This window comes from Exophiala spinifera, assembly GCF_000836115.1.
Source record: "Exophiala spinifera strain CBS 89968 unplaced genomic scaffold supercont1.6, whole genome shotgun sequence".
NCBI classification, from domain to species: Eukaryota; Fungi; Ascomycota; class Eurotiomycetes; order Chaetothyriales; family Herpotrichiellaceae; genus Exophiala; species Exophiala spinifera.
The window spans coordinates 968,735-995,635 of record NW_015622518.1 but is presented as its reverse complement, the minus strand read 5'-3'; the positions used below and the strand labels follow the sequence as shown (position 1 = coordinate 995,635).

General features: G+C 52.2%; 7 protein-coding genes across 7 annotated transcripts; 5 read left to right on the top strand and 2 right to left on the bottom strand.

Annotated features, from left to right (window-relative positions):
• Positions 1 to 807: 807 nt before the first annotated feature.
• Positions 808 to 1,866, top strand: PV08_08276 (uncharacterized protein; the record flags this gene model as incomplete). Its single annotated transcript, XM_016382602.1, has 6 exons — positions 808 to 844; positions 897 to 1,096; positions 1,147 to 1,325; positions 1,381 to 1,558; positions 1,609 to 1,697; positions 1,749 to 1,866. 6 exons carry the CDS (start codon positions 808 to 810, stop codon positions 1,864 to 1,866), a joined length of 801 nt encoding a protein of 266 aa, XP_016233305.1.
• A 52-nt stretch (positions 1,867 to 1,918) lies between these two features.
• Positions 1,919 to 4,365, bottom strand: PV08_08275 (uncharacterized protein; the record flags this gene model as incomplete). The annotated part of the gene is made up of 7 exons (XM_016382601.1): positions 1,919 to 2,580; positions 2,628 to 2,701; positions 2,752 to 2,828; positions 2,877 to 3,015; positions 3,065 to 3,915; positions 3,970 to 4,141; positions 4,304 to 4,365. 7 exons carry the CDS (start codon positions 4,363 to 4,365, stop codon positions 1,919 to 1,921), a joined length of 2,037 nt encoding a protein of 678 aa, XP_016233304.1.
• A 6,375-nt stretch (positions 4,366 to 10,740) lies between these two features.
• PV08_08274 (uncharacterized protein) lies at positions 10,741 to 11,479 on the bottom strand (the record flags this gene model as incomplete). The annotated part of the gene is made up of 3 exons (XM_016382600.1): positions 10,741 to 11,079; positions 11,135 to 11,299; positions 11,357 to 11,479. The coding sequence occupies 3 exons, from the start codon at positions 11,477 to 11,479 to the stop codon at positions 10,741 to 10,743; spliced, it is 627 nt and encodes a 208-aa protein (XP_016233303.1).
• Positions 11,480 to 14,854: 3,375 nt separating this feature from the next.
• PV08_08273 (uncharacterized protein) lies at positions 14,855 to 15,916 on the top strand (the record flags this gene model as incomplete). The annotated part of the gene is made up of 1 exon (XM_016382599.1): positions 14,855 to 15,916. One exon carries the CDS (start codon positions 14,855 to 14,857, stop codon positions 15,914 to 15,916), a length of 1,062 nt encoding a protein of 353 aa, XP_016233302.1.
• A 1,436-nt stretch (positions 15,917 to 17,352) lies between these two features.
• PV08_08272 (uncharacterized protein) lies at positions 17,353 to 18,649 on the top strand (the record flags this gene model as incomplete). The annotated part of the gene is made up of 3 exons (XM_016382598.1): positions 17,353 to 17,935; positions 17,988 to 18,417; positions 18,472 to 18,649. 3 exons carry the CDS (start codon positions 17,353 to 17,355, stop codon positions 18,647 to 18,649), a joined length of 1,191 nt encoding a protein of 396 aa, XP_016233301.1.
• A 1,518-nt stretch (positions 18,650 to 20,167) lies between these two features.
• PV08_08271 (uncharacterized protein) lies at positions 20,168 to 21,214 on the top strand (the record flags this gene model as incomplete). Its single annotated transcript, XM_016382597.1, has 1 exon — positions 20,168 to 21,214. One exon carries the CDS (start codon positions 20,168 to 20,170, stop codon positions 21,212 to 21,214), a length of 1,047 nt encoding a protein of 348 aa, XP_016233300.1.
• A 2,440-nt stretch (positions 21,215 to 23,654) lies between these two features.
• Positions 23,655 to 25,940, top strand: PV08_08270 (uncharacterized protein; the record flags this gene model as incomplete). The annotated part of the gene is made up of 6 exons (XM_016382596.1): positions 23,655 to 23,720; positions 23,816 to 24,622; positions 24,728 to 24,821; positions 24,913 to 25,277; positions 25,507 to 25,722; positions 25,812 to 25,940. The coding sequence occupies 6 exons, from the start codon at positions 23,655 to 23,657 to the stop codon at positions 25,938 to 25,940; spliced, it is 1,677 nt and encodes a 558-aa protein (XP_016233299.1).
• Positions 25,941 to 26,901: the final 961 nt, after the last annotated feature.

Here is a 26,901-nt window from a genome sequence, read left to right as displayed (position 1 = left end):
AGAAAATTGGCTCAACGAAAATCACGGCCAAAACCCATAGGCAATTTGAGCGACTTCGGATGCTGGCACGGACTCTTCGAAGACATTTGTGGCTGACCCGTATCCGATAGGCACGTGATGAAATCTAGATCCGGTCGGCCATATTTCTGAAGCCGAGCCATTTTGGTTCATTGTATCGCCGAGAATGCAACTCCATTCCCACGAGGCTCATGCAGTGACATGTGCTCAAACAGAGGCAATGTGGGACCGCCCTCATGTATAGCCATATATTGGCGTTGAAATAGTACTTGACAGTGACGCTGCTTAATGCGCTGTTGGACCGACAGCTCCATAGACATACGCGCCGACCGTCTCTTCCCCGAAAACCACTCAGCTACCGCCCTGTCGGTGGTTAAGTTATATGTCAAAACAAGCCCGTCAGCCATCGAATTATCTCAGTGCCTGAAGCATCCACCCTCCACATATCCGAGAATCACATTTCCACGTTTTCGCGTTCCTCGAAAAGTATAGTCCTCCAGTATGGCGAACTCCAAGGCGCAAGGGCAACCGTTCTGGCTTGGGTGAGATATAGCCCAAGGGTGTCCTTGCGAGATAATCATCTAACAGCGAACAGTGGTGCCGCGGCTGCGATGGCAGCATGTTGCAGTATGATTTTCCTTTCCCTGGTTCATTCCAAGTGATCAATGCGGACTGAAGTCGCAGCTCATCCTTTGGATCAGACAAAATAGTAGGTTGCACCAAGCCTGGCATATTCCAAGTACTTATCGGTTCTACAGCCGAATGCAAGTCATCTCCACGAGACAAAATATGTTTAGAACTCTGATCCAATTCGCGACTCGTGATGGTAGGTGCTGAATCAGTCATAATGATTGTTCGCCTGGGCTGAAAATATCCAGGAATCCCTTCTCTGTGGTGGGGAATATCGGCTTCCATCCTTCGACAGTCCACATATTCAACTGCAAGATTTGGGTTATACAATTACTTCGCTCGCGAGGCTCGACAAAGGACAGGACAACAGCGGCTGTCTAGTCCCCTGGAAATCGCATGCGCTGGTGTTGCTGGTGGACTTGCCGGGCTAGTTGGCAATCCAACAGAAGTTCGTGGTAGTTGATTTTTAGTTTGCTGTTGGCTGACGTGTCCATCCAGGTAGCCCTTGTCCGAATGTGTGCGGACGGAGCAAAAGCACCGTCCCAAAGGTTTGGATACGCTCATGCGTTCGATGCTCTGATCAGAATTGGGAGGGAGGAAGGCGTCAGGACATTTACTCGAGGCATTGGCCCGAATGTGGTTCGCAGCGTGATAATGAATGTGTCGCAGATCGCAACGTAAGTCGGATCCTGCTCTTCAGATTCTGTCAGTGACTCACATGATTGATTTCAGGTACTCGGCCGCGAAACGTGCCTTACTTTCTAATCCATCACTCGGCCTGAAAGACGGCATGCCAACTCATTTCCTCGCGTCCTTACTCGCAGGCACTGTTGCAACCACAGCCTGTGCACCGGCCGACGTTTTAAAGAGCCGGATACAGAATGCTGTTACAATCGATGGAGTAAAGCCGGTTTGTGACATCTCACTGAATTGTTGAGTGTGCGCTGACCCGTTTGTCAGAGTTTGGGAAAGATAGTTGCTGAATCACTTCGTAACGAGGGTCCGCGGTTCCTGTTCAAAGGCTGGACCCCAGCCTGGCTGAGGTTGGCGTAAGTGTCTAACCCCGTACGCTAACCCAACAGGACCACTGACCATTCCAGACCAAACACCGTCCTCACCTTCATCTTCCTCGAACAATTGCAGAAGCTGGTCAATATGTCGAGAGAAATGCGTACCGCTGAAAACCTCCCAGTGTCTGCGGCTGTTCAGAAAACTTGATGGAGCTTGTTCACGGAACATCTTGTTCCATAGAACTCAGAACCTCCTGGTATCAAGTGACATTGGGCCAATCCAACCAATCCACAAACATGGTCTCGTCAAGTTGGAAAAGATCTTGGGACGCACTGGCATTATTGATTGCCTCCAGTATTTGGTCATCGGTCATGTCAAAGACATAGGGTTCTGAAGACGCATTTGGCAAGTTGACTGGGGCGTTGGACGATGATGAGTACTCAACGTTCGGATTGTCTTGATGCATGGCTTGTTCCGACCCGGCCATGGTATTGCCCGGATTCCCTTCTGCTGGGTGAAGGAGCGAGCTTTGTAGAATCCGGCGAATATGCCTTGCGAAGAGGACTGAGAGCCCGTTGCGGTGTTTTGGTGTGCTGCCGATGCGCTCAAGCACCTGAGTGGTCTCTTCTATGAGAGATCTAGCGTTCGGAGCCAACATGGCCCTACTTCCGAGGGCAGTGGCACCCAGGGCCAACGCAAAGCATGCCGCAAATGATACCATGATGACAGTATTGTTGGGCATAGATTTGAGCCTGTTTTCACCTTGTACCGCTGCCCGCATCACGTTCATTGCTGAGGCGAGGCCTGCGGCTCGGAAGAATTGCTTGACGTCGTTCGATGCTGTTGGATGATTGACAACATTACAGTATGTGGACAATTTTGTGTGCGAGGCTAGGATCTCGACATAGGGTGGTAGCTGGCCTGTTCAAGTATTAGGCTGGGAAGAGAAATTCGTAGCAAGTACCTACCGTCACCTTGGGTAATTTGTCTAGACCACACGGCAAACCACTGCTCAAAAAACCGGTCGATCTTGTCTTTGAGACTGGGTGAAGTTAGGAGATGACCGTGTGGTATTGATAATGGGAGCCTCACAATTTGACAGCAGTCGAACCGCCATTGATACCCTGACTTCCGTCACAGAACTCGCGAACACCGGCGATTAGCCCCACCTAGGAAGAGTCAGCATCGCCACAATGTGGCCCGTCTTTTGCACATACCAGATCGCGTCTCAAGACAGCAGCAGAGATTACACTGCCGTCCCATCTGTCCGCGATATCGGAGATATGCCAAGTGTCACAACTTTCCACCAAGGGCCCGATAGGTACAGCGTACGGTCGTCCTCTCGCCAAGCAGACACTAAATCATAGTCAGTCGAGCCTTAATAGTCAAGCATGAAAGAACGAACCCTCGATCAAGAACGAACAACGCAAGATAAACCCGCTCTCGGGTCCGGAGTAATCGACGACCCCAAGCTGATGAGGGGTCGACATTTGGGAAGCCATCGATCTGAAGGGCTTTAGTCGCATCGATACAGTCGGCCTTTGCCATTCGATCGAGGAATCCAGCGGGCCGAATGGTGGGAGATGGGACCACAATCTTGTTGAGTGAGAGGTCCAATGCCAGTGTGAGCGCTGCCGACAAATATTTACAAGTCTCATCGTCTGCCCAATGCTTTGCAGGTGTCATCCAGGGAATGTTGACCATGAAAGCGAGGACAATCTCGACCGACCTATACTTGTTGTAGATGACGGTCCGTACCAGATGACTTCTATGGTGAGACAGCCGCTTGGACAGCGCCTCTGCTTTGGGTAAGAAAAGAGCGGATGCAGCCAAGATGGAGGTAAACAAAAATGCTGATCTGGAACGCACGAATGCGGAAGTGTGCAGTGTCGGATCTAGGCCCCACCTCGTGTGAGACAATCGCTCGTAGAAGAATGCGAAGAGGGTGTCCGCCTCCTCTGACGTTACTAGGCCTAATTCGATAGGGTCAAGTTCCGGGGTATTGTCCAAGTTTGACATTAGCGACCCAAAGAACTGCTGTAAGTCGGCATCAGCCAGATCAGACTCCACCGATGTCTGGTGCGCAAGTGTGCCGGCCGGGGAAGTTGACATGTTTGTCGATGGAGACTGGCCCGGAAGAACAGAAGCCATGGCGAGGAGTTGTAAGGGATTGTCTGCGTTGTTGAGCGCAAGCTCATCTGGCTTCTCGCCCATGTTCGCAGGAGATACTTCGTGGGCATTAGGTGAAACGCCATTCTCCTGGACAGGATGTAGACTCATTCGTGGCTGGACGAGTTGGGGATGAGACACAGCACTGTGGGCGTTTGAGGTTGAATGACGGCGTAGAGGTGCTGTTTGAGGAGCAGATATCAATTGTCGCAGATCCGCTTCCACGTCGAGAGCAAGGCCGGTCGAGCCATCCCTGGAGCGCTTGAGTGCCTGTTCGACCTGAAATATCGCCTTTTCCAAGCCCGTCCGCTTGCTGTAAAAGATTTAGCAACCAAAATCCATTCGGTTCGAATGACTACCCGTACTTCTTGACACCTTTATATCTTCCAACATGGTACTCCGGCGTGACACATTGGAGACCAGCCTGTTGACATTTCCGACAGACGGTGGCATTCGCGTCGCGAGTACATCTTACTTTGCTTCGTCGGCACTCAAGGCATGCGGCTTGCTTGTTTTGAGCCGAACTGGAAGCAGCATCTTGATCGGTCCGGGAACTAGTATTCATGCCTCGTGGTAGGCATATTCAAGCTTGAGCTTGCGAATCCGGAAAATGCGATGCGAACAGACTGGACCAGACTGGATCAGATTGTATGAGATACGGTTATGCGTCCTAAAGATCGGATGAAATCAAAGGCGCGCAAGATGTTTATGGCGTGAGCGAATGTTGCTGGACCTGATGTTGAGAGAGTCGAACGTTGAAGTCACACTCCGTCGATTTCCCCGTGGAGTCGAAAACGGCCTAGTGAGCCTCCGTCCTTCGTCACGTGGCAAGTGAGCCCCAGATCCTTAATGCGGCGGGACAAATTTGACTTCGGCAGATTGTGCGGCACCTCAGCCGACAATCACCACAACTACGCACAAGAAATACCATCAACACCTCATCGGCCGAACTCATCATCTCCATCCCTTTGGAATTTGCTGAATACAGCCTGTCCGCTAGGGCTCTTCGTGATAGTGTGACGAATAAGTCGCGGCCTCTTTTCATGAAGAGCGACGGCGGTAACCATCCACGCAGACGCCGCGACAAGAGCTTTGATATTTCCTCGAAGCTTGTTCATCGATACGGCGAGGTCACAATTATGTTTTCGAACGCGCGCTCTCTTCATATTCGTCAACAAAGGGTGGGTGATGATCATGTGGCATCTGGTTGAATCTCGTCTAGGAATAAGGCATCTTCATTGGCCGTTGTATGAGTTGCTAGTTAGGGATTCGGTCCCTGCTTCATGGCAACGACAACGGCAACTTGGCCTCATTACCAGGGCTTCGACAGGGATTTGGGACTGGCACAGCTCGTTGTTGCCAGCGGTCTGAATAAATGTGATTCTGTTGCAGCAGTACTCATCCAGTGCATATTTTACCCTCAACACCCCCCCCCCCCCCAAAAAAACCCAACTCGGTCGAGAGTCGCACTCAAAACTCAACTTGAATCCTATGCTCGCTACATGATTGTCTTCCAGCAATTCAACAAGATAAGACTAGACTGCATAGCGGTACACTCCGGTATCGAGGAATTGTTCAATGTCACGATCTTCGATCGACTGTTTTAATCAGTCCACTTTCCAATGCCATTGATATCAGCAGAACGTGGAGGTCCCTCAATGTGCCATTTCGGGATGGCCTCGTCCCGCCCGCGCTTATACAGTATCGGTCGACACAGGAAAAGTTTGGTGACCGTCGACCTTGGGTGTGAGTGGATCCAACGTTGATGATTGTGTACAATACCAGCAATGCCGCGCGTTGCTGTACGTGCGGATATCATCCCCTCGTTACCGAGCAACCTTTGACGATTTACGGAAGTGGGAAAGAAGAGAGAAGGCATCTCGATGCATTTCCTCAGGAAGCTAGTCTGTTGCCACATTCGGCATTCAAGATGGCATACATCCTGTGCACATATCGTGTCACCGTTCCCCATGAAACTCTTCCCGCTGATCCGACTAGACCTTCCGGATACATTCGTCGAGGACTTGCAAAATCGTTCAGCCCTTCAATCTATAACGAACGGGTTTGTCTCCGGCCGGTACGCATGATTGGAGAGAGAGACCATTTCGAGTCCTACGCCTTCCGGGGAACCGATGTCCACACCGCCCTCTGCACCACGCGCACAAGAATCCGCCACGGTCGCGAAAGATCGAGATCGCACAAAGAACCATCACCTCGTCGTCGTCAAGCCGGGTCCGGGCAACCCTCCCCCCCCCCCCCCCCCCCCCCCCCCCTGACTAGACCTGTTGGAGATATGGGCTTCTAGAACTGATCGTCGATCGATATACTAACGTATTACAGTAATTGTGTCCAATGGCCAGGCCATTCTCTTATTCCCAAATGGGAAGTCGCCACTTTTCCACACAAACAACGCCATGGGCAACGTGTTCTTGCTTCCAGGACTGCGCCTCGTTTACCGGCAGGTACTTTTTTGTATTGTACTTGTGCACAGTAATTCTGAACGGGGAAGGGAACTTTGAATTCCCGAAACTTAATCGAGCAAATCGACGATCCCAAGATCCACGATCGACGATCGACGACATGTCATCGCAATGTCGGTGAAGCTAGAATAGAAAACACAGCTTTAACCAGGAAAAAAAAGTCCTCCAATAGACCGTGTTAGCCAAGCACCGCATAATGTACTTCGAAATTGATTGGAGATATATTGGCTCCCCTTGAATTCCTTCCTGGGCATGAAGAATATAATGAGCGAATCGTGCAAGATCCCGTCCTCATCTACTCGACTCAAACAGTCGCCCGACGGCCCTGACTCCCTTCGGAAACAAAATGGTCTTGGCACTGGGAATGACAATGGTAAATGACAAGGGTAGCCTGACTCGTTGTTCTTGTTCATGATTCAATTTCTCCAATGGAGCCGAAGCGGGGGGTAAATACGGATACGAAGGGTGTCGAGGAGACAGGACGAGCACACATGTTTTTCGTGCTTTGTTGGTGTTTCAAGTCCAAACGTGGAGCAACTCAATCCCGGCGGCCGGAAATCGACGATTTCCGTCGTTGCCCCGACGGTGGCACGATTCCGCGAACCTCGACTCAGGCCACGAGATGGACGGGATGCCCTGGAGCCCAACCACCAGGGAAGTCCTCCCGTACATCTTCCTGAATTCGCCCTGTTCCGTACGCCAACAAACAATAATAATCCCCTTACTTACCTGTCCTTTTCCCTCGTTCCGGCATTGAGCCGCGATTTGCCAATAGTTTGGAAATTCTCCCGGCCCCCGAATGCCACTTGGACAAGACTGGAAAAAGGCCTCTTAGTAAGCACTGGTCCGGTCGGCCCATGGACCCTCCCGGGTAGAGTGAGTTTGACCAGTAGTGCCGAGCCAACAAGTCTCGCGGGTGAGAACAAGGGGGGTGGATCAATGCAGCCTCAGGCGTTTTTGTTTGTTTGCCCCCTCTTGACGGTTGAGATATCCCTGAACAGGCTGAAGCCCCGGGCTGCATCTTCCAGAGCAACATCATCCATCGTAGGCCTTGCATTGCAGGGGTATTGCGGGTAGAGTGCGAAGAAGAATGGCCACACTCATGGCTTGCGAGGTGCAAAGTGGGTGCCTTTTTTGGCAAATGTGGCGGACCGTTGGCACCAGTGCGAAATCCTACCACACCAGCGACTTCATGCATCTCGGATTGTAAACTCGGCGTTGTCTCGCGGTCGCGCGGAGACATGTGATTTTGATTTGTTGCATTCTTTCGTGGACAGCTACTCTTTCAGGAGTCGGTAGCCACCAATCAAAAAAATCGAAAATATTTGGTCCGTCCTTCGAAATTGACACTGTAACATCACAACTGATCCATACGTAAGGGTGCAAAGAGCGACCTTCTCCTCGGTTAACTGAAGGTTGAAAACTGAGTTGGGCAGGGAGGAATGACTCAGCGCGAATCATTGAACTTGTCATGCTGTTGCAGATTTAGCAGTTCATCTGAATGAATGGCTACCCCTTACCACATCCGGCAGTAATTGCTCTCGAAGCAGTCAATTGTTGCACAAGTATCTGTCGAGCGGCGACTTTGCGCGGCCGTCGCGAGAACGGTCTGAGCATTGAAATCCCAAACCCAGCTGCAAAACACCTGGCCCCTTGGAGCCATCCGCCGTGCACCGGTTCTGGTCGCTTTGAGGGCATGAGAGAAAATCCGTGATTCTCTCATCCATGTCCACTGCAGGATTGTAACCCAACTTCCAGATTGTCTGCATACCTTGCGTCACTGCAGGCATCGTTATCGTCGGCGTACATAGTCCAATCATCCTTGTCTCATTGTAATAGCTGCAACACTGAACGCATTTCCATCCTCTCAGTCCCATTCACGCATCGCCAGGATCAATCTTCCTTTGGTCAGTCAAATCTCAAGGGCAATAGATCGGGTGTCTGAATCGGAGCAAGAAACCTGCCACAAACGCTGCCTGTTCTGTACTGCCGATGACAGTAGAAAATGAAGCACGCCGGGAACACCGCGTCCGTCTGCAGGCATTCTGCCGGGCCACCAATATGCAGCTATCTGGGAACCCACCGTCGTCTGAAAAACTGCAACAGCAAAGCACCCGTGATGGTTTTGTGATCTCTTGCGAAAGCCCAGTGCAACTGCTCGAACGGAAGGTGTCCGGTTCACTTTCTCGATCCATTCGGCGGTTTGTTGTAGAGATGTTATGGTATGTACGATGACGCTCATTCATGGGCTCGTGAACGCCGGAGAGCATCTTTTCCTCTACAGCTGAAGAGGGTGCGAATAGTCGTTTATCCGCAGTGAATTGTCTCCTCGGTCTGGTACGAAGAGGGCAGACTGGAGGCGCCGCCTTTGTTACTTCACGTAACTCACTGCGAGTCAGTCTGCGGGGAGAGCAACTTTTTCGACGGGAGATTGTGGCGGTCTGAACATTGACTGCTGGAAATTTGGACGGGGGAGAAGCTGAGCAGGTGAGCAGGTAGACTGGTTCCGGCTAAAACATTCTCATGACTGCACATTCGTGCCCACTGGCAATGCTATCAGCTCGTAGAGACGCAATGGTGTTTGATGAGCGCCTTGAAACATCGAATGCTGCCGCCAGCGGAAGCTCTAAACATCTTCGATACGCTGGAGATCGAGCAATTGTGAAGAAATCTGGGCTGAAGGCGACGAGGCTTGCAACTTGTCGGGACCTTCAACGGCATTTGCCGGAACATCAGCATGCACGTCGTCTCCTGGAAGCTTCTGGTGTTCGACGAAAACCTGGTGTGAGAGAGAGCTCTGCTCTCTGGCGGTAGCCATGGCCAAGACCAAATTTCCCCGACGCGTCAGTCCGGTATTGTGGAATGATTTCTGTACATGGTCGAAGACGCAGTCGTCGGCACGCCCAGTCCGACATTTCAAAGACTCCGAAAAATTGAAGCTTAATGTACCATCGACGATCACCTTCCCTGCTCCAAATCGTCGAATACTGTGTCGATCGACAATATAAGAGGATAATACTTGTATGATCGCTGCAGCCGTGTCGGCGTCGCCCGTGATGAAACGGGCCTCCGTAGCGGCCCTCAAGTCCAGAAGCTGCTCTGTCATCAACTAGTTCGCTAGTGCGCATACCATGTTCAGCATAGCGTTGCTGCTGAGGTAAAAGCTTGAATCCCGGCCCCGCGCAAGGGGTTGTTGGTTGGCAAGGCTTTTCGCGTTTTGGCGCAGTGTCGCGACATCCCGTCTCCACCTCTTACTACAACGATGCACCCTGAGCCACAAACCTGGGGACAGAATACCATGATTGACTCGAGCCCCCCCAAGGGTGCTATTGTAGTAGGTAGCGTCGGGCGAGAAAAGTATACGCAAGAAAGAGGAGTAGTCCTTCCTAAAAGGGACAATCCACTGCTGGACAGTGCTAAAAACCTAACGCAAGGATCCCCGATGCACCTGCTGAGCCGCACAACCCATGTTCCTCGTACTGGACAAAGTGACCTGACACCGGCTGGGGACCGCCAGACACCTATAGGGTCCCAATCAAGAACGGCCTCGCCGGCATGATTCCAAAATTCGGCGGGATTGTCCGTGATTGCAATGCTGCTGTGCCAATCTGGGGGATCCTCGAGCATGCTAACGGGCCATGGCATCGCAACCATGAATCCCGTCTGTGGTAAGACGTGTGCGCAGGAATCAGCATGAACCATAATCCATCAGAATAGGAAAATGCCAAGAAGAACACTGCCTTTGTCATTCATACAGCGGCTCAACTTCTCCGGTGGCTTACTCAACGCTGACTGCTGAGCTGTGAGTGGATTATGTATGGCTTGCTGAACCTGGTCAAACACGGTAGTGGCCCCTTTGCCTTGATTGGTCTAGCATTGATACCATGTTGAGTTCAGACTTCGCTTCATGCAATTTGGCTGTCAAGGCCAAGATTACCGATACGATCGACACGACAAATGGGTATAACTTACGGCTGGTGGCTGAGGTCAAAGCGTGACTTGGAACAACACACGACGTGGCTCGACAGCCTCCTGGAGGGCCCGAGCCATCTCGTAGCAGAGTCAATAGTCAATCACCATCATACTATTGTTTGACGCCCGAGACGTTTTGATCCCGGAATTGGAGGATTGCAAATCTCTCATTTCAAGGGACACATAGTGTGCGCCGTCCTTCACATGGCCTCGATGCTTACAATACAGAAGAGAGGGTCGTTTCTGAATTAGTATCAATAATGATGGTCGATCTTCGATGATATCAATCTGCCACCTGTGGAAACGCATATGCGACACGCCATAAACTCCCAAAGTGCAACATACTCGTTGCTCATCATAGCTTTGCTAGAGCCCCATGATCCGTTCAGCCCTCGCTATGCAAAACAACAGACATCAACATGAATCAGCCGCCTAGTACACATAAGAGAGACCTTCGAGGTCATCTCTGAGTGGCGGGCGTTGCCTGTGAGAGGCGTGGGCTGGACACCGGGCTCAACGCTTCGGAGTTGAAGAACGGCACCAGGTCAAATTCCTGTGGAGACTGGCAGAGTGACCCGCAAAGCGTTGGAATAGCGACTTGTAGGTTGGAGATTTCGACGTTCAGCTGTTCAATTTGGGCCTTGAGGCGCGCGACTTCCTCGGTCTGTTGAGAATAAGAGCGTGAGAGGATTTGGTGTTTCTGCTGCCATTGACTGATCTGTTCTTCGAGCTCCTTCTGATGGCGCTCTTTGCGCTCGCGGTAAGCTCGCTGTGAAGAGCGATTCTGCTCCCGCCTCCGCTGTTGGATGTTAGTAGGCGTCAAGACATTCGCAGTGATAGCACCGTAAACTCACTTCAAGCTTGTCGGGAATTGAACTCTTGACTTGCGTAACTACGCTGGATACGGAAGATACACGCCGTTCAGGCGTCGATCGATACGAAGCATCAGAGCCCGCAGCGGACAAACTATCGTAAGAAGTGTCGAGTGTAGCGTAGAAGTCTGCTGCTCGTTGTAGAAGCTATTTGCAACGGGTCAGCGCAGAACTCGGGGGGTGAAAGGGAGCCGGTGAGCTGACATCGTTGTAATGAGTCGCCATGGTCTTTGGCGATTGAACGACAGTGAAGTCCCATTGGAAGGCTGGGTCGGGTGAGAAGGTCCCGTTCTGCTGGCTCCAGTCGTTGAGTGAGTAGTCCGTCATTGCTGTGAGGAGGTCTGGTGTTGATCTTTGTTCGGTCTTGGACGGCTTGTGGATTCGAAAGTCAAAGTAACTGGTGAAGGGTCCTGGTACATGGGAATGAAGGGTTCTCTTATACCACAGTATGCAGGCACGAGGCTGGCGGGGGTGGAGCGATGGGAAAAGGACTGCTTTCAACTCTGGTAGAATGAATAGCTGCGACACTGAGCTGATGGTGCAAGTCCTGACCACGCATGAGGCGCCAAGCGAGCACGCTAATGGCAGAGACTGATTGGAAGTTCTTTTCGTGATCAAGGATCAAACAGAGGGAATCACTTGAAATGGCCATAGGCGCTATACCCAACGGAGAAGGCGCACTAGGCAGGCCGCCTCGACGGCCCCCCCTGCTAGCGGATATGCTCACTGTGCAGCTTTGGGCCCGGGGTAGTCAGGACATCAACATTCATCAGTCAGCCAGGCCTAGGGCCACTTCATGCGTCCTTATTCACCGACCGAAGCCATTCCCAGAGAGGCACAAAGTGGCTGCAGTAGTGCTTCAGCCAAAACGCTTTTGCGAGTCCATTCCCGCGATTAGCCTGTTTACGCCCCGACCTCTGGCGTCTCGCTGAGACAGGGCGTGGGATGCAGGGCACATTGCTTTGCCCGTAGTCAGACGACCCTGAGTCTGGCACAGCACCAGTTCAGGAGCAGCATATGGCAGTGCACTTGCCAATTGCAAAAGAAAGTTGTTGCTGTTTGGTGCCCTACTCCACGACACAGACTCGGCTCACTTGACTTTGTGATCTCTCCTGTAGATGTCCGGATGTACACTGTGCGTCCTCGAGGGCGCCGTAGATTGGTCGCGAACGAGAAGAACCGTCCACCGCTTAAAGGTATTGACCGCTGCAATCTCTGGCCCTGCGGCGCTGTCGTCATCGTGCAAGAGGCACTCTTTTCTTCGAGTCCACGGTGAGTGGTGGGAGCAACAGGGGTGCCACGGGGTGGTGTGGTGTCATTCAAAGTACCACCAGGGCTAAAAGAACGACTCGAGTGAGAGGACCTGCGTCGGTGGCCGGTGGGACCCTCCGAAAAACCAATACTGGTGGCCCATGGACGTCAATTTAGGCTGTAACACACTCGGGTTTCCTGTCGCCTTGTCCAGATAAGCAACAGGTTGAACTTCTTGATGAACTGTCTCGCAAGATGAATTAATTTCTGTCTGAAACAGGGCATCAGGACACCTGTCCCATCACCCTGGGTTTGCGGCGCGCTTAACCCTGCCGTCCCTTCATGGCAAAGCTTCCCTTGGGAAGCGTACCTCGTTTTCCCTTGCTTCGTCTACGTTCCACCGGTTCAAGATGGGCTACGAGTAGGTACCCTATAGCCTGCAGATTCTCCCGTTTCCGGGGTATACGTGCCAGTATAGAAATGGCTGGATTCTCTGTGGCAAACCGGGAATGGCAAAAGCACCCCTGCTCAGGAGTTCATACATGATCATATGGTGCAAGTTGTTGGGTTTACTCTTTTACTCCAAAGCCCTGGTTGAGCTCTTCTCGCACGATAGCTTACTCGTTGTGATTGCTCGAGGTGCACTGATTGATCCTGCCGGTTGCACATCTCCTGCAGCATTGATAGAAATCACAAACCCCAACCGACTATCGTCTTCGCTGGAGCATGGAAGTCATTAGGCATGCGTAGCGACGGGAGCGTCGCAATCCTGAAGTGAACGATTGCGACGTCGCAGTCGCACCCTCTTAAGCCTAATCATTTGGCCAGCCCACAGTGTTAGAGGAACCCCGGTCCAATATTTTAACACAGAAGGTTGGATAAGATTCGGGGCGCTTTCCCGGGGCATTGGCGCCATGCCAGCCGATCATCAGATCCATGGAATGTGCCGAAGTTCCTGCAAGAAGACGTACGAGGCGGGACAGAAAGAGGAATAGGGTCGACAGCCCTGTAGGCAGTTGCATGGCAACCCGGACATGCGTGTACTGTAAGCTCTCCAAGTTGCTTACATTATCGTGACCTGTCGCGAGAAGACTCACTATGCGAGCCATGACGGAGGTTTCCGCATCTCGATCAAAGATTGGTGGGCGTCCTCGTGCTGAAAGATTGCGGCGAAGGACCAGATCGAGCGATCTGCTCCGCCCCTCTCGGCTTGGTCCCATCTTCGCTCTCTTCATCCCAGTGTTCCCTCCGGAATGCTGCTCTGAAGCTGCTCAAGATCGACTTGGCAATGCACACAGCATGAAGATGCGGCCAATGAGCCTAGAATACACAGATACAAGGGTCAAGCATCAGGCCACGAGGTGTTTCCCTTACGCAGGTCAATACGTTGTGCAGAGTCTCGAGACGCACCCTCGGCATTGGGTGACTCGGAACTCATCCAGGAGAAAGACTAACCATGTCAGAGGCCGCACGAGAAGAGGGCATCACGCCACAACTGTCGTCCGTAGCTCTGAGAGTGTCGCGATGAGGTCCGATGCCACCCTGAGAACAAGCATAGTCCCTTGGTTCTCGTCGATAGTTCACCGCGCGAGTATGTGGCCGTTGCTGGTTTATGCCAAGGCTGTTTTTGGACCGCCCAACGTTGCTTGAAAGATGCACGATATTTCCTCGTATTCGTACTCGTGTTCGTGTTCATGCTCGTAAGGTGGACACACCAATCCCAAGGAGAAGGTTTGCCGACTTGCTGGTCACCAACAAGCCATCGTCCCTCTGCTCTCGCTGGAGCGAAGCTTTGAGGTACTGTCCATACAGCCCGAGAACCCCGGGGTCGAACAGGGGAAAGTCACTGCAACTATCTCAATGCATCAGCAAAAACTAAGACCGAGCCGAGGCACTGGCTTATTGTAAGTACGGAGGACGGAGCACCGAGAATGGTTGGCTGAGTTGTCCCCCGCAACCTGCAGCTGCCTCGCAACCAACAAGCGAGTTCAGAGTCACCGCTGTCTTGCAAAGGACAGGAAAATCCTCAGATCGTGAACATAGGAATGCTCCTGTTAATGAAAAATTTCAGTTTCCCAGCCTTCTCTTCTAGAAAGCAAATTCGTCGCCCTGGTGCGGATCTCGTTGCTAAAAATCTCTCAAATTCGGTGGCAGGAGGAGGCTGGTAAAAAACGAGCGGACAACGCAAAAAGCCGTCGCGTTCTGCCCAACCTCGATTTCATTCTCACCCATCTATTTTCCTCTGCTGTACGGAGTACCACGCTGACGGTCACCAAGATTCGAAGGTGGTTTCTGTATAGAAACGGATATTCCGTGTTGGTGGTGAAGTGCATTGGCCACAACACCCGAGCCACTCGAATCCGTGCCTGAGTTCCAACAAGAACGCCGTGCGAACGTAGTGCACAGACAACTCACCGCACCGACTTCACACTGATCCCGACGCTGCCAGACATGCGGGTACAGCAGATACCTCTCTCACCCCGGGCCTTGGTCGCTGGTCTGCTCCTCCTTCGACCTGTTGCGGCATCCTTTCTCCCCGACCTTCTGCGCAATTTCGAAGACCTCCAAAACGTTCATAAACGGTGCTCAAACCCGTGCGGTTACTACGGCCAGCTATGCTGTGCCTCCGATGAAGTCTGCTACACTGATGCCAACGACCAGGCTCAGTGCGGCGCAGGAGGATCAGGCGCGGCAACGACAACGGCCGATGGGGGAGAATGGCGCACCTACACAACCACCTACGTACAGACCGACCTGAAGACAGTAACTGAAACGTTCAGCTCATACGTGCCTGCCTCGACGATAAGTTGCTCATACTCGACGGGAGAGACGCCATGCGGAAATGTGTGTTGTTTATCGGGTCAATACTGCCAGTCCTCGGGGGTATGCGCCGCCGTGGGAGGTGGAAGCTCTGGATACTACAGCAGTCTCTACACAGTCACAACCATAGTCACGAATACTGCCAGTGCGCCTCTTCGACCGACTAGCAACACTTTGGTAACGGTGACCGGAGCTGCCACAACCACACAGCCGTTTGTCACCCCTGTAGGCACTGGCGGCAGCATCATCTACGGGCAATCAACCGACTCCGGTGGTGGATTGAGTGGTGGGGCGATTGCCGGTATCGTCATTGGCGTCATCGTCGGCATCATCATTCTGTTGCTCATCTGCGCGTGCTGGTGTGCCAAGGGCCTGATTGATGGCCTCTTGGGCATTTTCGGCCTCGGACCCCGACGCAAGCGAACGACGGAAGAAGTTTATGTCGAGAGGCATTCCCACCGATCAGACCGTCATAACGGCGGACGCACATGGTTTGGCACGAGACCTGGAAGGACCGAAGTGGTCGAGGAGAAGAAGAGAAGAAGCGGCATTGGCACGGCCGGATGGGTCGCTGCCGGCTTGGGGACTTTAGCGCTTTGGCTCGGCCTCAAGAGAAGAAATCGCAGGGACGACAAGAGCGACGTGAGCTACGACAGCGCCTACTACACCGACTATATGTACTCCAGTAAGTGAATGTCCGCACGGCCCCCAGAGTCACAGCCCACTAACTAACTCGTGTGCAGGTGCAGAGAGCTCTTCTGATGGACGAACGAGACGAACTGGTAGATCGGCATCCCGATCCCGGTCCCGGAGGTAATATGGGAGTACAGACGAGTGATGGTCACTCTGAGTATTATTTTTTTTTGACGACTTAGCGAGCATGCATTTCATGGGATAGGGTCAGCGATGATTGGATATGAGCGTGAGTATTAGGCTAGATGCATCTCCTGTTATAGGTGCCGGAGAAATGTCCTTTGCATACGGAATAGCGACGGGAAGAATCAGAAATGAAGGGAGAATGGATGTATCATTCAGTCAATAGCAGTGTGTACAGCCAGCCAGTCAGTATTGACGACGGCATTGACGATGGATGCTACGGAGGACATTCCAATTGACTCCACAGGAGTTGGAATTGAGGATACTTTTTTTTCTCAATCAGTGGACTGTGCTTCAGCGCACTGTTCTTCAAATTTCCAGGCTCGTCAGAGGATAATATCGAGGAGAAAAGAAGTGAAGAAAAGACGCAAAACTTACCCCGGAGTAAGATGGTCAGTAAGTGAAGCAATGATGGAAATTGATGATTGGTTTCTGAACTCCTCGATTCCAATTCCAATTCCAATTCTTATTCTTTGTCCTCTATGGATGTACTCTCTACAGGTACCTTAGGTACTCCGTACGTAGCTATTAGATACCGAGGTAACACAATTCTTCAGCAAAGCCGAGTTAGCAGCAGGGTCGAGCAAACAGCCCCGGTCCCTATTGTGCCCGGGGTGCGGAATAGACGGCAGCACCAGCCTATTGTCCGGGAACAGTGAGGCCTACATTGGCTAAGGCGCCCAGTACGGGGGAACCGGTGCTTGTATTATGCATACCTGTACGGAGTACCTACTGTATGTACATAATGTACCTACATACCTTACCTTAGCTACAATAGATGCACTAACTGAGTGTCTTGATGCCGCCTCACTCTCTCCCTGATTGACATATTGTTGTCCTCCGTAGAGGCCTCAATCCCCCGTCACTCCGGCTCCGACTCCACGCACTCGCAAACCAAAGTCGCTCTTCACCGCCAAGTCGGGACAGACTCCACCGTTTTCATTCTTCTTCTTCCATCACTTGCTGCGCAGCGACACCCTTGAACTACCTGATTTCTCCCCCGCTTCACCATCTCCTCGTCGACATTATCTCGAGGTTACAGGGTACACACATCCTCACAATACCTTCTCATATTTGCCGCTTCACGGCCGTCTCTCAATTACTCACTTCGCGTTCTCACCCCGAGTCCATCCCCACCCGATCCCTCGATCCCTCGATCCGTCGGCCCTCGATCCTCGATCTCCCTCCCTCCTTCTTACCCCCAAGGATGATTCTTGCCTGACACCTGCACCGGAAAAAGATCGACCGCAGCCATGATTCAAACACAGCATCTGTACTCGCATCAGCAGCAGTACAGTCAGCACGAGTCGGCTTGGCAACATGCTGGCCCTCAGCAAGGCATGAACCACGGATCTCAGCAAGCTCAGGCCCAGGCGGCTGCAGCTGCTGCGGCCGCCGCTCAGCAACAACACTACTCGCGCATCGCCATGAACCAGAACCACAACTCCTCCCACGCTCAGGCCGGCAATCGTCAGAGCTCAGGCGACAACGCACCCAACAACATGGGCGCTTCCCTCATGAACGACCGTGGCGAACCGGGCCAAGACGACGAGAATCGCAAAGTCTTGCAATGGGTGTCGGAGCTCATGGATCCCAACCGGAGAGAGGGTGCACTGATGGAACTGAGCAAGAAGAGAGAACAGGTCCCAGAACTCGCTCTGGTCCTTTGGCACAGCTTTGGTGTCATGACGAGCTTGCTCCAAGAAATCATCTCGGTCTATCCGCTCTTGAACCCTAGCCAGCTCACTGCAGCGGCCAGCAATCGTGTCTGCAACGCCCTCGCTCTCCTGCAGTGCGTGGCAAGCCACAATGAGACTCGAGGTCTGTTCTTGAATGGTAAGTCTTGGTTGCTACACGGACCGGGATCGCGTGCTAATTCAATTTTCAGCGCACATTCCCCTGTTCCTCTATCCTTTCCTCAACACTACGTCCAAGTCACGACCATTTGAATATCTCAGACTTACATCACTGGGTGTCATCGGGGCCTTGGTCAAGAATGAGCCGTCCGCCAGTGTCTCGATGAACCCGAATGGGACTCCTGGTAATGCCAACAATTCTTCCCCGACCATCACGTTCCTCTTGACCACTGAGATCATTCCCCTCTGCCTTCGCATCATGGAAACTGGCAGTGAGCTCTCCAAGACGGTGGCCATTTTCATCGTTCAGAAAATTCTGCTCGATGACACTGGTTTGGGATACATCTGCGCCACTTACGAGAGATTCTACGCTGTGGGCACGGTCTTGAGCAACATGGTCATTGGTCTCGTCGAGACTCAAACCGTGCGTCTGCTGAAGCATGTTGTTCGATGTTTTTTGAGGTGAGTTGTTGCCTAGACAGCGTTGAATTGCGGCACTTTCTAATACCGATCTAGGTTGAGTGACAACAATCGCGCTCGTCAAGCACTTCGACAATGCCTTCCAGAGCCTCTTCGCGACGCCACTTTCTCCAACGTTCTTCGCGACGACGCCGCAACCAAACGCTGCCTTGCTCAACTTCTCATCAACTTGAGCGACACGGTCACCGACAGTCAGAACGACCAATTCGAGTGACGTGTCGGCAGGTCGTGCTGGACTGGACTCAATTCCATCTGGTTTACAAAGATACGACATGATACCCTTGATCAAGATGACGAATGTCTTTTTCTCTCTTTTCAGCATTGCGAGCGGCGACAACGACACCAAAGAACATAACATGAAGTCGGATAATCGGAGTACTTGCAGGGTTGGATTTCCGCCCTTTTCTTTTATTCTATTTGTGCGAATGGGACGATAAAGTCGAATCAACATAGAAATCGAATACCCCCGTGGGTCATGGCTATGGGTCCTTAGCTACATGGTTTTTCTCACAGTCAACAGCTTATGATCAGACGATGGAGAGAATTTGGCTCACCAGGAAATGTAACAAGATGCATGGTTGGGGGTCAGCTGAAACTAGCTGGGAGTTGAGACAGAAAAGTTGCTTGATTTTCTGTTTTGGAGTGTTTTTCTTCTTCTCTGCAAAGGGGCGCCGAACCGAACGGAAGAGCGCACTATGCTCCATGTTATCATACCGGAAATCTTCGGTTTGCCTAGTTCTATCAGGATGGAACCAAGGCTGAGCTTTTTGGTTGTCATTGGTTTGGATTGGGTCTGCGGCCATTGACTGAAAGGAGCGCGAAAACCAATTGACCTGAGTCTACAGCGCGAATCCCAACGACTAGTCACTTTCACTGATTCATGTAATAGCATGAAGAGAACAGTCATTTATGGTCAGTCACTATCATCTTCGGCAACAGCAGAGCGCCATGGCGTTATCGGATACCACCACGCGCAAGGCAACAGAGGTACTACCAATGACGGGAGAGGTCGAGCGCAAGATTCAGTGCAAGGTTGATGTGAAGAATGGCAGGAGAGCGCACAGAATATTGTCGATAGGGGGGTTTTCCTTTTGGCGCTCAGAGCTTTGGCACATTCTTTGTATCTTTGAGGACAAGTTATTACGCGGTTTACGCAAGTACCTACATAACTACCTGTATTTATTAACTATTTTACTGTGGGTTCTTGTGGACTTTCCGTAACAAAGATGCCATGCCTAGGGATATTAGATATATGTGTATCACGACAGTGACTGGCAAGGGCCTGTTTCTGGTTTCTTGTCCCTCGATTTTTGCTTTGAATTTTTCTTCGTGCTTGGTTCACAAACATGCACGTACTTGCACACGACGTAATAATGGTTTGTAACCAACAGACGGACAGACAGGATATAAGACGCCGTTAAGAGCAGCGCATAGCAAACTCCACAAAAGGAAAAAGAGCTTATCTCCGTTGCCAAAAGGATATCTCCAGACAGGTATCTACTCGGCCGGCATCCCCTCGGCCGGCATCCATTAACCAACTGGGAAACTCAAGACACGGATAGAGATTCCGGGAGCTAGGAAATCCCTCGACAAAGACTGCTAATGACCCTCTGAAGCTCTGGACACGATACATGATACGTGGTATAAAGACCCTTATATCCTCGAAAGCCGACCCTATCGAAAAAGCCACACCCTTCAATTACCAGACCACTCCGAAGAGACTGAAAAAATCATGTCAACCACCGCCACCCAACCAACACTCCTCTCGAAGCCAATCGGCCCTATAGGGTACGGGCTCATGGGTCTGACGTGGCGTCCGAACCCTCAGCCGGCAGAGGAAAGCTACAAGGCCATGGAGACGGCGCTCAGCAAGGGTGCGAATTTCTGGAACGGCGGCGAGATCTACGGGAGTCCGCAGCGACACTCGTGCCACTTGCTCAAGGAGTATTTCACGCTGCACCCGGAGCACGCGGACAAGGTGGTCCTCAGCATCAAGGGCGGCTGCAAGCCCGGCACGATCGAGCCGGACGGGTCGCGGGAGAACGTGCGGCGGTCGGTCGAGGACTGCCTCGAGATCCTCGACGGGACCAAGAAGATCGACATCTTCGAGTGCGCGCGCGTCGACCCGGCGGTGCCCATCGAGGACACGGTCGGCTACCTGGCCGAGCTCGTCCGCGAGGGCAAGATCGGCGGCATCGGCCTGTCCGAGGTCAAGGCCAGCACGATCGAGCGCGCGCACGCCGTGCACCCGATCGCCGTGGTCGAGGTCGAGGTCAGCCTCTTCGGCGCGCAGCAGATCTTCGCCAACGGCGTCGCCAGGACGTGCGCGAGGTTGGGCATCCCCATCGTCGCCTACAGCCCGCTGGGCCGCGGCGCCCTGACGGGCCCCGGCGTGCGGAGGAACGCAGACATCCCCGAGGGCGACTTTCGCAGGTTCATGCCCCGGTTCCAGGACGACGTGCTCGAGCAGAACAACCGCCTCGTCGACGAGGTCGGGAGGTTGGCCGAGAAGAAGGGCGTGACGAGACCGCAGATCGCCATCGCCTGGGTGAGGCAGTTGAGTGGACGCACGGTCGAGCTCGACGGCAGCGGCGAAAAGGTGACGCTGGGGACCGTCATTCCTATTCCCGGCGCCACCAAGGTCGAGAGGGTCGAGGAGAACACAAAGCTCGTCGAGTTGACCGACGACGAAATGGAGGAGATTGCCCACATTTTGAGATCCAACCCCGTCCTCGGCGATCGGTACCACAAGCACGGCATGGCTTTGGTCGATGGGTGAACTGGTCCGCCATCTTGATGGACGGGTGATTTGGGAAAGACAAGGAGAAATGAAAGGACAAAAAAACAAATAGCTCTTGGTGCCCCCTTCTGAGCTCGCATGTACTGTGACACTGTAACTAGCAGAAACATCACTGGACGCGACGGTCTTGTCATCTGGCTGGTTGAAGAACTCTCGGTGTGCGTGCATAAGAGGACATCACGATACCTTTGTCTAACTGCGATGAGGATTTCTGGTCACGTACGCAGCATTACAAGTCAGTAGGCGAGAATTTTGAAGGGGTTGAGAATTGATGCGTCGACATGAGAAGGCTGTGATAGCTTTGTCACTGCTTGTATTGATTGATGATCGAAAAGCTTGAACCCCTTGAAAGGTCGTTCATACCTCGGACGTAACCAGGGCCTGTCTTCTAGCAAAATGGCCAGTGACACGTATCCATGGCGTCTTCCAATCTATACATAAACCTCGTATCATGGAGAAGGCCCAAGGCGATGGATGACTTCTGACCCAAGACATAGTCACGTACTAGATAGGTTTATGAAGTAACCCGGACTCTCCCTTCTTGTTTCTTTCTCCGAGAGAGGCTGGCAGGCACGAGACCCAGAACAAATATGAACTTCAACAACAAGACTCTGCCGGTGGACATGGTCCACATGCTCCCTTTGTTTACGCCGGTGATGAGCAGCAGGACCACCTCAGTGAAACCCTACTCTCTATCTCGGCAAAACAGGTTGTGTTGTCGCATGCAGCTCGGACATGGAGTGATGAGAATCAAATCCCAATGTCGTCGAGAGCATCAAGAGTAATTAATTAATTCCCGAGGATCAGCCAGAAGCAGCCGTGGCGGAGGCTCATGCATGATCTGGGGAGAGTCAGTGTCTTGCTGGGGTGACAATCGCAGATCGCGAAGCTAAAGAAAGACTCGAGGAGGGGGCGACTGTCACTCTCTTGCTGGCTGGCAACTTGCAGCGTGGCCGAAGATGAGCCGTATGAAGTTTTATGTGTCTTGTATTGATGCTATATGAGCTGAGGAGGCAGAGAAAGAGGCGAAGAAGTGGTGGTGACGATCGGGCAACATTGAAACATACCCCATGAGAGAGAGAATGAGTGTACTAGGGCAGAATGTGAATGGTGGCTACTGATAGACACGTCAGGTACATGGACAGGTACATGGACAGGTACCTTTCTTTGCAGGTATATATGACTCTCTCAGGACTCGACATGTATTACGGTTGATGTTTGTTGTTCTCGGTTGAGACGAAAGAAAAGAAGATTGATTGTTTGGTGGCTGTTGCCGTCTAAACCTCGGCTTCAGTCTCGACTGACACCAAACAACTGCCCGCCCGGCTCTCTCTTCCATTCCGTTTGTCTCAATGTCTCGTATTTGATGAACGCCCTTTGGCCTGCAAGATTCGGACATCGAGCCGTACGGCCTAAGCAGACCATCACGCGGCCCAAGTGGTGTTTAGTGGTGTTCACATTCGACAATAATGTCGTCCTCGTCGCGACCACCACGTCCATGTCGTCCTTAATGGCCCGCGCAAGAACTTCGGATCGACAGCGTCTCTACCAAGCCATCCTCATTCTCAGTCGCTTATCGTATGATTGATGGGGCCACCGTCTCGAACTGACCAATTTCCTCACAAGGCCGTTCCAGGTCCATGCCCAACCTTGACGACTGCCACATTTTATTACAGAGAGACTCTCGTCAAGGTTCATCTTCGGCTTGAAAGGGACTCGTTCGTCTATTTGGACTAATCAACCACTAGCTCTGCGGCCGTCGTCTTGTCCCGAGCGAGATAAACGAATCACGCTCAATGAATTCCCGCCGTAGACGACAAGGCAGCGCGAAGTTTCAGTCTACGGGTCTACACCAAGAAGTTAGAGCTCGACCCCAACTCGGGCCCCTCAACTCGTGGCAAACCAGATGTCGTGTCCCCATGGCGAAGAGAGGGAGCTTCCCTCCGCACAGTCTCGCTTTCTGGAAACCATGTCCAATTCAACCCCGGATTGAACACGGCTAGTCTTAGCACCTTTGGGAGCTTTGGGGCCCGCCCGACGTTGGTCTAAAGACAACACCAAAGCGCCGAGGACTCTCAAAGCTGGGCCTTCGCTTGTCATGCCCTTCCTCCTCCTTCGGCTCCATGTCGGGTGGCTGGTCTTGTCACCTTGCCAAAGCTACAGTTCAATCAGGAGACGATGGTGTCCGGCGCTCGTATAGACAACGCCGGCGCGAGAAGGCTAGAGCTGACTAGAAACGGCATCGTGTAGATGGCCTGGGTACTCTCAGTCTGGAGACAGCACTTTACTCAGTTATAAAAAGGACCTCATTTCCTCTGCGAACTCTGCAACATTCGCTCATACACACCTCGATCTTCACGACAATCAAGGTGGACTGAATACAGAACACGAGTCCCTGTCACGGCCACTGTCGCCCAACATGTCGACCGACGTGAAGACCACTGACCAACATACCCTCGAACATGTCAACACGCTTGACAAGGATGTAAGTCAACCAACGCATGCATGGAGCATGCCCCTCCAGCCTTGTCCTACTTGACAAGACCATCCAGATTGACTGACACACCATCCCACCCCCAGGTCGTCGAGGTCAAACAAGTCAGCGGTAGCCAGGCGTACAACGAAGCCCTGATCCAGGAACCCGTCTCGTGGAAGGACACGCGCATGCTCTTGTTGTTCGTCGTGTTGCTGCCGGGCTTCTTCTGCCAAACCATGAACGGCTACGACACGATGCTCTTTGGCGGTCTGCTCAACAACAAGGAGTACTTTCTCAAGCACTTCAACGGCGAGAACAAGGGCATCTGGGCTGGACTGATCACGTCCATGTACCAGATCGGCGGTGTGTCCGCGTTGCCCTTTGTCGGCCCTTGCATCGATCAGTGGGGCCGCCGTCCTGGCATGTTCATCGGGTCCTTCCTGATCATCATCGGCACCATCGTCCAAGGTCTCACGTCTGCCAACGCGTCCGAGGGCCAGATGATGGGCGGTCGGTTCGTCCTCGGGTTCGGCGTGTCCATTGCCGCGGCCGCCGGGCCAATCTGGATCGTCGAGACGGCCCATCCCAAGTACCGATCGGTCGTGACGGGTCTTTGCAACACCACCTGGCTCGCTGGGTCCATCTTGTCGTCGGGCATCACCCGTGGCGGTCTGGACATCAAGAGCAACAATTCCTGGCTGATCCCCATCTGGTTCCAGATGGTGTTCCCTGGCCTGATCTGCCTCTTTGCTTTCGTCGTCCCAGAATCTCCGAGGTGGCTTTACGCTCACGGCAAGCGCGAGTCCGCCGTCAATATCCTAACCAAGTGGCACGGCGACGGGAACCGGGAATCCGCCTGGGTCAAGCTCCAGCTTGTGGAGTACGAAGAGTATCTCGAACTCGATGGATCAGTAAGAACAATTCCCCGCTTCTCTACTTTGGCCCTCTCTTCTTCTCCTTTCTCGAGGTATTTGAGTAACCCTCGCAAGCTAACGACACATCGTCTCCATTAATAGGACAAACGCTTCTGGGACTACCGCGCTCTTTTCAACAAGCGGTCCAGCATCATTCGCATCTCTGTGGCATGCTGGTTCTCGGCCTTTACTCAATGTACGTTTGTACTCGTATTTCAACCACCCCCCAACCACATTCGTTGGGTAGACCTGCAGCTGACTCTCTTCCTCTTCTAAACCGACTATAGGGTGCGGAAACAGTGTCCTGTCATACTTCATGGCCGCCGTCCTTGATACGGCAGGCGTGAATAGCTCCATCGGCAAAGCCAATGTCCAGCTCGGGTACAGCATCGAGCAATTTCTCTGCGCCGTCATCGGAGCCCATTTCGTCGAAAAGATTGGTCGTCGCAAGATGATGATGTGTGGCTTCTTTGGTGTTTCTGTCGTTTGGGTCTGCATGACCGCTTCGGCCGGCACTCTCGCCAACTCTCTCGTGTCTGGAAGTGTCAACGACAGCGACGCAGTCTTCACGAACAAAACTGCCGGTAATGCGGTGTTGGCGTTTATCTTCGTCTTTGGCGCCGTATACTCGTTCAACCTTACACCGTTACAGGTACGTCATATGTGTTTGTTTTTCTCTATCTGTTGTCTCAACTTGTTTTAAGTTTTGATTCTGTGTGACTCTTGTTCAACGGATCATGTGTGGTTTGTGTAATCTGTGATGTATCTGGCTTGTGCGGTCTGTGTGGTCTATGTGGTCTATCTTATCTGCTTGGATGTTACCACGATGACGACGACGAGATATGTACTTTGTGCTAACGGTACCTCTTTCTCAAAATCAGGCCCTCTACCCGGTCGAATGTATCTCGTACGAAATCCGCGCCAAGGGAATGGCGTTCCAGTCATTTTTCGTCAACGCCGCCGGTCTCCTGAACCAGTTCGCGTGGCCGATTGCGATCAAGAAGATCGAATGGAAGACGTACATCATCTTTGTGGCGTGGACGTTCAGCCACGGTGTTTTGGCGTACTTCTTTTTCCCTGAAACGAGGAAGAGAACTGTAAGTCTCACGCCAACTTTTTTGTTTTACTTGAATTCTGCAAATCCACCGAGACTGACTTGTGTGTTTTTTTCTTTCTCTCAATCCAGCTCGAAGAACTCGACAAGATCTTCGAGGCAAAGAACCCGGTCAAGTACTCCGTTCAACAACACACTTTGGCCATCACCGAGGACAAGACCGTGGTGACTCTTGACAAGGAAAAGGGGGAGCAAGTGTGAATTGAAAGAATACCCTGAACGAGGGAAAAGGGCGCCGGGAGGGGGGGGGAGCAAGTGTGAATGAAAAGAAGTCGACGAGGGAAAGGGACAGGTGTGAATCCTCGACGAGTGAGCGAAGTGAGTGTGAAAGAATCCAGACAAGGAAAAACAGGTGAGCAAAGTGAGGACGAAAAGAACTCGGACGACGAGAGAGAGTGGAGCCAGAATGAAATGATAAGAAGTTCGAACGAGGTAAAACAGTACTACCCTACAAGAACAAAGAAGAAGTACGAGCATGACAGTAGGTATATGAGAGTGTCGAGTGTTGTAAGTTGTTAAGCGTAAGTGACGTGATGTGTATACAGGACCGGACTCCTCTATACGTGCTAACCAGCAGGTACGGTACGATACGATCAGTAAATAGTCGCTGCGAACAAAGGGCAAGAATGCCTACCCACCTCCTATCTGCCAAGGACGTACTCCGTACTCCGCAACCCAACAGTATATGCAATGTATGTATCATGTATACATTACATACACCCCCGAACCGAGCTTCGTCCACCACCATTTTCGTTCAGGAAGATAACGGAGCGAGGCCGCTTTGATCGAGCACGGGAGAGTCTCGAGGGAGCCAGGGCGGAAGTACCGATTCCCACGGTGAAAATCCTCAGAGCGCAGCTGACCACCAATTCGGCAAACTCTAAGAGGCGCCATCGCAGGAATGTTTGATCTTGCTGAAAAAAAAAAACCGAGAGTATCGGCAAGGCGGTGAAGGATGTGACACTACGCATTCATTACCGACGCGTTGCCTGTTTTCTTGTTGAAACAGGTGTCGCTCGAGTTTAGCTGCCCTGAGGGGAGCTACAAGGCAGAGGCTGTTCGAGGAATTAAATTGATCTCGCGATTCAAGAAGCGTTGTGAGCTGCACGTATTCTGTGAGAACTGTTTGCATGCATTGCCGCTTGATTGCCCATTTTGTCCG